The 12,744-nt window shown below is 39.1% G+C and overlaps 1 protein-coding gene across 1 annotated transcript in view; it reads left to right on the forward strand.

Moving 5' to 3' along the window:
• coa8 (cytochrome c oxidase assembly factor 8) overlaps positions 1–7,669 on the forward strand; it is a 32,558-nt gene extending 24,889 nt beyond the window's left edge. The window contains exons 3-5 of the mRNA XM_043697510.2: positions 2,676–2,739; positions 6,462–6,552; positions 7,373–7,669. Of these exons, the coding sequence (XP_043553445.1) occupies positions 2,676–2,739; positions 6,462–6,552; positions 7,373–7,475 (258 nt within the window). The 3' untranslated portion in view covers positions 7,476–7,669. The remainder of the gene's footprint in view (positions 1–2,675; positions 2,740–6,461; positions 6,553–7,372) is intronic.
• The last annotated feature ends 5,075 nt before the right edge of the window (positions 7,670–12,744 follow it).

Raw genomic sequence — 12,744 nt, forward strand, 5'->3', positions numbered from 1 at the left:
ATGCTGTTTGACCTGCTGTGCTTTTTCTGGCTCCATGTTTATTTAACATTGACTTTAACCTGAAAGTTACTGCACTTCTGGCAAGGGAAGGGGTTGAGAAGGAGAATTCTTCATGGTAACCTCAGTTAGTGCGGGAATTGAACTCGGTGGCATCACTCCGCATCAGTGCAATTTGTTGTGTACCATGGCAACGCACTCCAGCTATTTGTTTTGCAACCAAATGTTACATTTTTAAATTATTCAGCACACTCTGTGCTTTCAGTCAGTCCTTGCCAGCTTTCAGTCTCTCTTAAAGGTACAGTATACACTTACACCTTCATAACACTCTTGTCATCTTGTACACCTCTGTCAAGTCACCTCTCATCCTTTTTTGCTCCAATGAGAAAAGCCCTAGCTCCCTCAACCTTTCTTCATAATGCATACCCTCCAGTCCAGGCAGCGTCCTGGTAAATCTCTGCACCTTCGCTAAAGCTTCCACATCCTTCCTATAATGAGGTGACCAGAACTGAACACACTATTCCAAGTGTGGTTTAAATAGGGTTCTACAGAGCTGTAGCTAACCTTGTAGTTCTTAAACTCAATCCCCCTGCAAATGAAAGCCACCCTCCAATCATCTGGCACTACTCCAGTGAGGACCCAAAGGTCATTGCCAAAGGTTCAGCAATCTCTTCCCTCGCTTTAAGTAGACACCTTGGGTATATCCTGTCTGGCCCAGGGGACTTATCTATCCTTGTCTTTTTCAAACTTTTCAGCATATCCTCCTCCTTAACATAAATCTGTTCGAGCAAATCAGCCTGTTTCATGTTGTCCTCACAAACGTCAAGGTCCCTCTCAGTGGTGAATACTGAAGCAAAGTAATCATTAATGACCTCCCCTACCTCCTCGGACTCAAGATGCAAGTTCCCTGCAGTATACCTGATCGGCCCTAACCTCACTCTGGCCATCCTCTTGTTCATCACATAAGTATAGAATGCCTTAGGGTTTTCCTTAATCCTACCCACTAAAGCTTTTTCATGTCCCCTTCTAGTTCTCCTAAGCCCACTGGCTATAGTAAAGGTCAGGGAGTTGTGATCACCGTCACCAAAATGTTCTCCCACAGAGATCTGACAGCTGGCTTGGTTCATTGCCAAGCACCAAATCCAAAATGGCTTATCTCTCCACCCTTGAGGCTTCCTGCCTCTATTCTTGATGAAGGGCTTTTGCTTGAAACGTTGATATTCCTGCTCCTCAGATGCTGCCTGACCTGCTCTGCTTTTCCAGCACCACTCTGATCTAAACTTCTCTCCCCTGCAGAAAACTCCTAATAAAGTGACTGCTCCTTTCATGTTTGTGACTTCCACCCATATTGATCCTGTAGGCAAACCCTCCATGATGACGTCCCTTTCTGCAGCTGTGATACTATCCCTGATTAGCAATGTCACTCCCCCACCTCTTTTACCTCCCTCCCTATTCCTTTTGAAACATCTACACTCTGGAACATCCAACAACCATTCCTGTTGTTCTGATATCCAAGTCTCCGTAATGGCCCCAACATCATAGAACATGGGTAAGTACTTGGAACTAAGTTCATCACCCTTATTCCTGATACTTTTTGCATTAAATAGACACGCTTCAACCCATCACACTGACTGTAGCTTTGCCCTACCAACTGTCTATCCTTCGTCACAGACTCTTTGCATGCTGTATCTGGCTGTTCAGTAGCTACTTCATCCTCAGATCCAGAGCTCTGGCCCCCACCCCCTGCCAAACTAGTTTAAACCCAGCCGAAGAGTTCTAACAAACCTCCCGCCCAGGATATTGGTGCCCTCCAGTTCAGGTGCAACCCATCCTTGTACAGGTCCTACCTTCCTCAGATGATCCACATATCTGAAGCCGTCCCTCCTATACCAGCCCTGCAGCCACCTGTTCATTTGCACTTGCTCTCTGTTCCTAGTATCATTAGCCCATGGCACTGGCAGCAATCCTGAGATTACGACTCTGCTATTCATATCTTTCTATCAAAGACTTCACCTTCTGATCCATGACTTCCATTTCTGATTTCTTACCAGCTCAAAAACTTTGTCACACATCTCTATATCATTTCTCTTTAGAACATAACAAACTCAATTACACAGGAAAAAACAGTACTTGCAGCTGAAAGGAAATAGACTCATTTTTCCCCCCAGGTAGAGAGGTAGAAGAATTTTTTTAAAAATCAGAATAAATTGTCCAAATTTTCTGCTGCAGATGTCTCGTGGCAGTAGTCTGGATGAGATTGCCAATTTGCCTTTCTCAAAAAAGATCTGTCAGAATCTTTTGTTGAAGTCTGCTTCATTGTGACATTTCTTTCCCATGTTAGGAGCCAATAAGACAGACCCAGACTTGCCTCTAGCATAATCCTAGGATCAATCAACTCCTCTCTCAGGACATTATACGGTGTGCTATCCGAGGTTTGCAGTTTTTCTCAGAAGCAATAATTTTCAGATTCAGTATTTGACGAATACACATATTTGTTTTGAAATGCACACAAATTAAAGTAAATCGCAGGGGAAAGTTCTTCAGCTTTCAGCATGAAATATTTCACTTCCTATCTGCAAGTAATATTGTGACATCGCTTAAATTCAACATTGCATCGAATTGTAAAAGTGCTTACAGCTGTACCTGCTTTCGGTAAAATGTTGTTCATTACTTTCCAGGAGAAAGAGAAGTTCATACACTCCCGCCTAAAGGCAAAAGGAATAGGATTAAGAGATGAGGAAGGTGAGTAAACCATAACCTTAATTTTTATTTCAATTAGGTACCTATACATATTTTTTAATTTCTTGCAATATCGTTGTAAAATATTGTCTCTAAGAAATATAAATAAACAGGTTTGTGCAGTAATTCTACTTAGATTATTGTGAATATATATAAAATGTTGACATTGAGGAGTGTGCATCACTGAATATTCTTTAGAGTGTTTGAGTGTTCTTGGCCTTTAGTTTTAAAGATCCCTTGTTACCATGTTTTTAAAACTATTGAAGAAACTCCAACCTTATGTAGAACTTTCACTGTGAAGGGAGATGATGTGCACAGAACTTAATATCACTGAAGGTAAAGTACTATACATGACTGATGGCAATGTCTTTCAACATTTACAAATTTTAGTATTTTTTCATCCACCTGCAGATTATTTAAATTGATGCCACTTGAATTACAAATCCTGCTCATAAATTCCTTATTTAAACATCAGAACTCAATTTGGCCAATAACAACTCTTATCTCATAACACCTGTGATATTATGGCATTAGAGGTTGGACACTGACATCAAGTAATCTACTTTGCTAGTGTGTGTGTTTTTGGACTGAATTAACTCAATACCAAGAATCTGTTTTGCTCTCTGGCAACAGGTAGTAGCTTTGCGTGACATTGAAGCATTGGTCCTCCTTTTCAGCTTTTCAAATTTAGTATTATCTAGTTTTTTTTTTAGTGATCTCCACTAGCTTTCCAGCCACAAATCCTATTTTAAATGCTATTCTATAGCTGGCCACAAGGAGATGTGCAAGTGTTTTTTCGGCTGATCTGTGATCTTTTTCTGCACTTCCCCTCTGTGGAGCAATGTTGTGTGTCAATACCTGTGATATTAGTAATCCCAGTTGGGAATTCCAGGCATCAATGGCTTCATATATTAAAGCTCCAGGGCACCAAGGAGTGAATGTTTATTATTAATAGTTCATGGAATGTGAGCGTTGCTGAATAGGCCAGCATTTAATGCCTATCCTTAATTGTTCTTGAAGTTAGTGGTGAGCTGCTTGCTTGAATTGCTGCAGGTCATGAGTATCCACAGTGCCATTAAGAAGGTATTTAACCCAGTAGTAGCAAAATAATTATATATTTCCAAGTTATGATGGAAGTTGGGAGAGGAACTTGCAATTAGTGGAGTTTTCATGCATTTGCTGCCCTTGTTGGAATGTGTACTGAAGCAGCCTTGATAGGTTGCTCCATAATCTTGTTGATGGTACATACTGTTGCCACTGTGCATCTGTGGTGAAGGAAGTAAAAGTTTTGCAACTGTGGTTGCACTGCTAGTGAAATGCTGTTTTGTGTTTGAACGTTGTTGAAGGCAAATGAAGAATATTCCATCATACTCCTGATATGTCTTTGAGGATGGTAGACCAACTCTGGTGTATCAGGAATTAAGTTGCTCGCTACAGAATTCCTAGTCTCTGACTTGGTCTTATGGCCACAGTATTTATATGGCTTATCCATTTTAGTTTCTTGTTAATGGCAACCCACAGAATGTTGATAAGATAGGAGGAATTTTATAGAGGCTTTGGAAGGTAGGGTATAGCTTTTAAATTGAATTGTATGAGCTAGGAATATTTTTCATTGAGCTGAAAATTTGAAATACTTTAGATTTATCAGTTGTGCCCTGGCCTTTTTTTTATTGTGATACTTCAGTTCAGTGGAAATTTTATGGAGCAAAAAACAGTTTACTTTTCTAGTAATATGCTGCATTTGTATTCAATTCTCTAATTTTATGTTGTATCACATTAGAACATGGAGTCAGAAATTTGCCATTAGATATCATTTTGACTGATATCATGCCTGTGCAGCTGGAACCATCTACTCTTTTCTCATTTCTCTGACCTTTCCTTATGTCTATATATTATACATTATATTTATATTTTAATTAAATACATGTGTTGCAGATTATTCCTGACTGAATTGTTTATGTTGAAGCATATTCTAATAAACCTCTTAAAACATTTCTTCTGATCTTTTGTTCTTTCTTTTTAATTGATGATCTTAGTTCTGGTTCATGTTTACAATTTTCCATTACGTGTGATGCAAAAATTCATATCTCTCAGTAAAGAAATTAGAATGTGAGAAAGCTGACTAGGCTGCATTGACATACTTGTGGTTCTGCTTGCCGAGCTGGAAGTTTTTGTTGCAAACGTTTCGTCCCCTGGCTAGGCGACATCATCAGTGCTTGGGAGCCTCCTGCGAAGCGCTTCTTTGATGTTTCCTCCGGTGTTTATAGTGGTCAGTCCCTGCAGCTTCCGGTTGTCAGTTTCAGCTGTCCGCTGTAGTGGTTGGTATATTGGGTCCAGGTCGATGTGTTTGTTGATGGAGTTTGTGGATGAATGCCATGCCTCTAGGAATTCCCTGGCTGTTCTCTGTCTGGCTTGCCCTATGATAGTAGTGTTGTCCCAGTCGAATTCATGTTGCTTGTTGTCTGCGTGTGTGGCTATTAAGGATAGCTGGTCGTGTCGTTTCGTAGCTAGTTGATGTTCATGTATGCGGATTGTTAGCTGTCTTCCTGTTTGTCCTATATAGTGTTTAGTGCAGTCCTTGCATGGTATTTTGTACACTACATTCGTATATATAGGACAAACACTATATAGGACAAACAGGAAGACAGCTAACAATCCGCATACATGAACATCAACTAGCCACGAAATGACACGACCAGCTATCCTTAATAGCCACACACGCAGACAACAAGCAACATGAATTCGACTGGGACAACACTACTATCATAGGGCAAGCCAGACAGAACAGCCAGGGAATTCCTAGAGGCATGGCATTCATCCACAAACTCCATCAACAAACACATCGACCTGGACCCAATATACCAACCACTACAGCGGACAGCTGAAACTGACAACCGGAAGCGGCAGGGACAGACCACTATAAACACCGGAGGAAACATCAAAGAAGCGCTTCGCAGGAGGCTCCCAAGCACTGATGATGTCGCCTAGCCAGGGGACGAAACGTTTGCAACAAAAACTTCCAGCTCGGCGAACAGAACCACAACAACGAGCACCCGAGCTACAAATCTTCGCACAAACTTTGAACAATTGACATACTTATTGTGTGGCATGAGGAAGTCTAGATCTTGGTTAGTTAACACCAATTTGGAACAGTGCATCTGAATGGGAAGGAGTTTTAAAATAATTTCAGTTGTTATACAAATGTAGTTTTTTTTACAAAAATCTAAATTTTTTTCAAAACTGTGATGCACTATTGAAAGGTTCAGCCTGAATACAAGGACCTCTGAATTTGGTCATCTCGGGGGGGAAAACTACCTTTTAACAACAGTGAGAACATGTTTATGTGTCTTTATAGTTAGCAATGTGTGAAGAAAATTGTAGGTATTCATCTGCATTGAAATGTGATTGCTGAGAATGATATTCATTGAATTGTATAATTAGACAAAAACTGTTATTTCTATTTGAAAACCAAACTTTTCCTGATACCAAAGAACAGACAAGTGTAAAATGAATCAATTTCTTATGTTTTTTATATCTTTTTGCTTGTGTTCAGTAAAATACTCAGCTAAGAATAAATTATAACTGGAATGCCATTCTGCTTCTAGTTCTTAAATATCTACAAGATGCTTTTTACTCAAGGCAGCTTCATTTAATAGCAGCTGATCATATAAGTTTATATCTTAGACAGTGCTTATGATTTTAATTGGTGATATTATATTTTTCAGGGAGAAAAAATACTCTCAGTGCAGAAGAGATGGCTGAATTTTATAAGGATTTTCTTGATGTAAATTATAATAAACATGTGAACTATAATAAGTAAGTCAACCTACTGATTAAATTTTAAATAGTGTAAGCAATGTTTAAATATTTGATTTTATTAAGAGGGCTACAAATTAATTGGCAGTGTGGTATGAAACAAAGAACTGCGGATGCTGGAGATCTGAAACAAAAGCAGAAATTGCTGGAAAAACTCAGCAGGTCTGGCAACATTTGTGGGAAGAAAACAGAGTTAATGTTTCAAGTCCGGTAACTCTATATCAGAACTTAGTGTAGTCTGCTGTGTTTGAGAAGTAATTTATTCTCAGACATAAAAAATAATGTTAGTGTGATTATTTCTGTAAGTTGTATACCACTATAGCTATGTACATATAGCAAATTAAAATAAATAATCTCTTGCTTTACAATGTATAAACTTCCCTACCAATATTGAGATCTGATCAATAAATCTGATGGTTTTAGGTAGAACATATATGTAGTATTGCAACATTACATTCATAAGTGAAGGAGAAAACTGACCAGAAATTTTAAAGATGCCCTGTTCACTTTTTTCCCCTAAAGTACATTGTAGTGAGGTGAATAATAGCTAAATGAAAATGGAGAGGCTAATAAAAACAGATTTAAAGTTTGAGATTCTGATCAAAGTTCTTCATTTTATCCTCACCTTTATCAAGGTATTATTATTGTCAACAGGTTGAAATCAAACCATTTATATATTGCTGGACAGAAAGGAAATTGCTGAAATACATTGCTCAACATTGTAATACTCTGAAGTTTCATGCCTAAATTAGGTATAACTTTATAACCTAGTGAATGTTGTCAAATGAATAAGTCACTTTTTCCATGTTTCTTCAATTAGGGAATGGTACAAGCGTAATTTTACTATCACATGGTTAATGGGTCGAGTTGTGCTGCAGAATGCCTGGAGGAAACTGAGAAAGAGGAAGGAAGTCGAACAATGAAGATCCTGTTCTATGAAAAGTTTAATTGGATTTAAATGCTTGGAGTTGAAACTTAATTTTGTCATGAGGATATTAAGATCTGGTTATAAATTTAGCATCTTGAATTAAAGGTATCCTAAGACATACACAATTGTAATCAAATTATGATGTATATTCTGTGTTTAAAGTTAAATAAAGACATTGTGTGTTTTCAACCCATGTGTTTGTGTAGTAGTGTCGGGTTCATATTCCACCTGCTCCCCAGAGGTGTGTAATAGCATCTCTGAACAGATCAGTTAAAAAGAACTCCAATAAAACAATAACTGATCACAAAGTTTATAAGAGCCCATTAATTGCACAGCAATCAAAAATTCTTCTTTAATGAGAAATGGAAGAATACCAGTTTTTTGCTATTTTATTATCTCAGTCGAAACCAGTAACTTTGTTTAAGCCACTAGATTCCACGGTTTTAAACATGAGTTTTCACTATTCAATATACTATTGAACAATTTTAAAATCATAACCAATTCCAATCTTCATATCCATACGCATCCATTTTCTGGCAATTGTCACTGCATAATGATTGGAAGTTGGAGGCCGTTTCCCTCCTTTCTCCTAACCCCAAGTCTGAGGCACTGAATCAATTTGTTGAGAAGATAAATCTTCTAGTCTGAATCACTCATTAACACACATCATGTAATTTTCTCCCAAACCATCTGAGGAGCTAGATTTTATTTTATTATCAACCACTCAAATAAAGTTAGAGTTTTATTGATGGTATTGTGTATGTATTGTATTAGATATTATTGGATTTGGAAACTGGTGAATCTCAGAAAATTCTTCATCTTTGTAGTATTTTCTCCACTTACTTTATTAGGAGCGAAGATAAGAAAATTGAGAAATTGAAATATTTGCTCGATTGGCTTTGCTATCAATTACAAGAGATACAATCTGACAATTTGAACAGAGAGATTGAATTATGGTTTCATTATTTCTGAAACATGCATTTTATTACTTCTAAAATAAATGTGCACATTGCAGGGTGCCAAATCTCTGTTCTGCTTTTAAAGCTTTAGAGGTTTTAATTTCTTTTGTCCAGTTCGATTACTGGTCCATGGTGATTTCAAGACTAAGTGATGATGGTCCTCTAGGAGGTTGAGAGGTTACTGGGCATCTTCTTGTTTATTTGTGATCATTACCAAACCTTTATGTTGTGCAACTGTCTCCGACTACATTTTAGCTGATGACTAGATTTATGATGTAAATTAGCATGGGGTATTTCAGTATCTTTTGAGTTGCTTCTTTGCATATCATTGTGTAGACTGCTTGACAAATTTTAACTGTACTATCCGGCATTTCAATTTAAAGCCTATGTTAGCCCACGTTGGCTCTTCCTGGTTTCCTTGCCTCAAACTTTTCTGATTTTAACATAAGCCTCCTAACTGTATACATGCAAATCTTCACCACATTCATTATTACTCCGTTCTGCTAAACTGCAAGCTACTGCAAAGAGACATGAATTGAAATTTAAGTGAGAAAAAAATTACTACATAGTTAATATATAACTTCTTGTAGAGATTGTTCAATATTGGGTAACCAACCAGGGATGTTATGTATGCAAAACTGTATTAGCTTTTTAATTGACAAGATTATTAAAGTGTAAAAAGTCTACAATCTTTTACTATGCCTCATAGAAAGTAGAAGACTCTGGGCCCTGACAACATGTTAAGCATTCAGCACTATAGCTAAGACCATAAGACACAGGAGCAGATGTAGGCCATTCAGCCCATTGAATCTGTTCTGCTATGCATTGAGATCATGGCTGATCTGATAATTCTCAAATCCATTTTCCTGCCTTTTTCCCATAACGTGACTCTCTTCCTTATTAAAAACCCATCATGGCCTTGAATATATTTGACTCTACAGCCCTCTGTGATGGTGAATGCCATAGCTTCATTACTCTCTGAAAAAAGAAATTCCTTTACTCTGAGATTATGCCCTCTGGTCCTAGACTCTCCCACAACACCTGTGCTCTTGAACTAATAGTGGCTGTAACCAAGCTATTCCAGCAAAGCTACAACATGGTATCTATCTGACAAAATGGAAAATTGTCTAAATATATCCTGGACAAAGCCAATTACTGCCCTGAATCTATTCTCAGCCATCAACGATGAAAGATATCATCAAGATATCAAGTAGCACTTGGATTTTGCCAGGACAAATCAGCTCCAAACCTCATTACAGACTTGATTCAAACTTGGATAAAGGAACCAAGTTCCAGGGTAAGGTGAAAATTATCGCCTTTAATATCAAGGCAGCATTTGATCAACTGTCACATTAGGGAGTCCAAGAAGAATTGAAATCAATGAGTATTGAATGCTCTCCACTGGTTGGAGTTATACGGAGCGCAAAGGAAAATAGTTGTAATTATTTGAGGTCTGCTATCTCTACCCAAGGACATTGATGGTAGAAGTGCTTCAGGGCAATGTCCTCAGAACAACTATCTACTTCATCAATGCTCTTCCTTTCATGTTAAGAACACAAGAAACATGTTGAGAATGCGATTAAAGATACATTTGTGATCTTTAATTGTATAAATAGAGACATTGAGTAATAAAGAAAGGAAACCATTCTAAACACGTGAAAAGGATGCTCAGTAATACACAAATCTCTTCCATTCTGTTGATACTTGCATGCCAAGTAGAATCGAATAAAGAAATGCTCCAGGTTTATTTTTTTGAAAAGTGCCCCTTTTGCCTTGCCACACATTCCTGTGGTTTCACAGCAAATGAAGGTAGAATTATTTTTCACCACAAAGATACTTGGGACCTGAAAATTACTGCCTGAAAGAGTAGTAGATGCAAAAATCCTCAACATATTTATAAGGTCTCTGAATTTGCACCTAAAGTGCCGTAACCTGTAGGGATATGAACCAGATGCAGCAAACTGGGGTTAGGTTGAATATTTTGAAGAAGAGTCATTGGATTTGAAGTATTAACTTTGCTTTCTTCTCTCCACAGATGCTGCTAGACCTGCTGTGTTTCTCCAGCACTTTCCATTTTTTATTTCAGGCTCCTAGCGCAGTACTTGCTTTTATTAGGTTAGATAGCTTGTTGTTTTGGCTAGTGCAGACGTAGAGTCATAGAGTTGTACAGCACGGAAACAGACCGTTTTGTCCAACTTGTCCACACACCAGCCAGATATCCTAAATTAATCTCGTCCTATTTGCCGGCGTTTGGCCCAAATCCCTATAAATTTATCCTATTCAAGTACCCATCTAGATGCTTTTTAAATGCTGTAATCAGCCTCCACCATCTCCTCTGGCAGCTCACTCCATTCATGCACCACCCTCTGCATGAAAAGGTTCCCCTTAAGTCCCTTCTAAATCGTCCCCTCTTAATTTAAACCTATGCCCTCTAATTTTGGATTCCTCTACCCCGGGAAAAAGACCTTGACTGTTCAATCTATCCATGCCCTTCACGATTTATCACCTCTCTAAGGTAACCCCTCAGCCTCTGATGCTCCAGGAAAAATAGCCCTAATATCGTCAGCCTCTCCCTATAGGTCAAAGCCTCCAAACCTGGAAAAGTCCTTGTCGATATTTTCTGCACCCTATCAAGTTTAATATCTTTCCTATAGGATAGAGACCAGAATTGAAGGCACTTTTCCAAAGTGGGTTAACCAATGTCCTGTACAGCCGCAACATGACATCCCAACTTCTATACTTAAAGCACTGACCAATAAAGGCAAGCATACCAAACGACTCCTCTATCAGGAATTATGAACCTGCGCTCCAAGATCTCTTTGTTCAACAACACTCCCCAGAACTTTGCCATGAAGTGTATAAGTTCTGTCCTAATTTGTCTTACCAAAATGCAGGAACTCACATTTATTTAAATTAAACTCCATCTGCCACTCTTCAGCTCATCTGATCGTGGTCCCATGTTCTCGGAGATAACCTCTTCACTGTCCACTACATCACCAATTTTGGTGTCATCTCCAGACTTACTAATCATTCCTCCTATATTCACACCCAAATCATGTATATACATGCCAAAAAGCATTGGACCCAGAACTAATCCTTGTAGCACGTTGCTGGTCATAGCCCTCCAGTCTGAGAAACCACCTTCTGTTTCCAACCCTCAAACCAATTTTGTATCCAAATGGCTTGTTCTCCCTGGATCTATGTGATTTAATCTTGCTACCAGTCTACCATGCAGAACCTTGTTGAACAGCTTGCTGAGGTCCATGTAGACAACATCCACTGTTCTTTTAGATTAGATTACATTAGATTACATTACAGTGTGGAAACAGGCCCTTCGGCCCAACAAGTCCACACCGACCCGCCGAAGCGAAACCCACCCATACCCCTACATTTACCCCTTACCTAACACTACGGGCAATTTAGCATGGCCAATTCACCTGACCCTGCACATCTTTGGACTGTGGGAGGAAACCGGAGCACCCAGAGGAAACCCACGCAGACACGGGGAGAATGTGCAAACTCCACACAGTCAGTCGCCTGAGGCGGGAATTGAACCCGGGTCTCAGGCGCTGTGAGGCAGCAGTGCTAACCACTGTGCCACCGTGCAGCCCACTCCTTCTGCCTTCATCAATCTTCTTTGTCACTGGAAAAAATTCAATCAAGTTAGTGACACACAATTTCCCAAGCACAAAGCCATGTGGACAATTCCTAATGAGGTAAAAACGATGACTGCGGATGCTGAAAACCAGATTCTGGATCAGTGGTGATGGAAGAGCACAGCAATTCAGGCAGCATCCGACGAGCTGCTCATCGGATGCTGCCTGAATTGCTGTGCTCTTCCAGCACCACTGATCCAGAATTCCTAATGAGTCCTTGCCTTTCCAAATATTTGTAAATCCTGTCCCTCAGAATGCCCTACAACAATTTATTCACCACTGATGTCAGATTCACTCGTCTATAGTTCCCTAGCTTTTCCTTCACACCTTTCTTAAATAATGGCACCTTGTTAGCTAGCCTCCAATCCATCAGGACTTCACCCATGGCTATTGATGATACAAATTTCTCAACAAGGGGGCCTAGCAATCACTTTAGCTATGATGGTGGAACAAGTGGCTTCTTTCTGTGCAATTAATCATTATTGTGCTATTCATACCTTCTAGATACATCCTTTGTTCTTAGTTTACCCCATTACCATTCTCTTTGACATTGATCAACATTAATCTGTTGCTGAGATGGGCCTCCTGGTTGTGGGCCCAGTGGCAAAAAGTTGGCACCTAAAGTGTGGTGACTCCTACGTTGGTGGGT

This window comes from Chiloscyllium plagiosum, unplaced genomic scaffold (genome assembly GCF_037043375.1).
Source record: "Chiloscyllium plagiosum isolate Xiang-an unplaced genomic scaffold, Cpla_swu_hap1 HiC_scaffold_8, whole genome shotgun sequence".
NCBI classification, from domain to species: Eukaryota; Metazoa; Chordata; class Chondrichthyes; order Orectolobiformes; family Hemiscylliidae; genus Chiloscyllium; species Chiloscyllium plagiosum.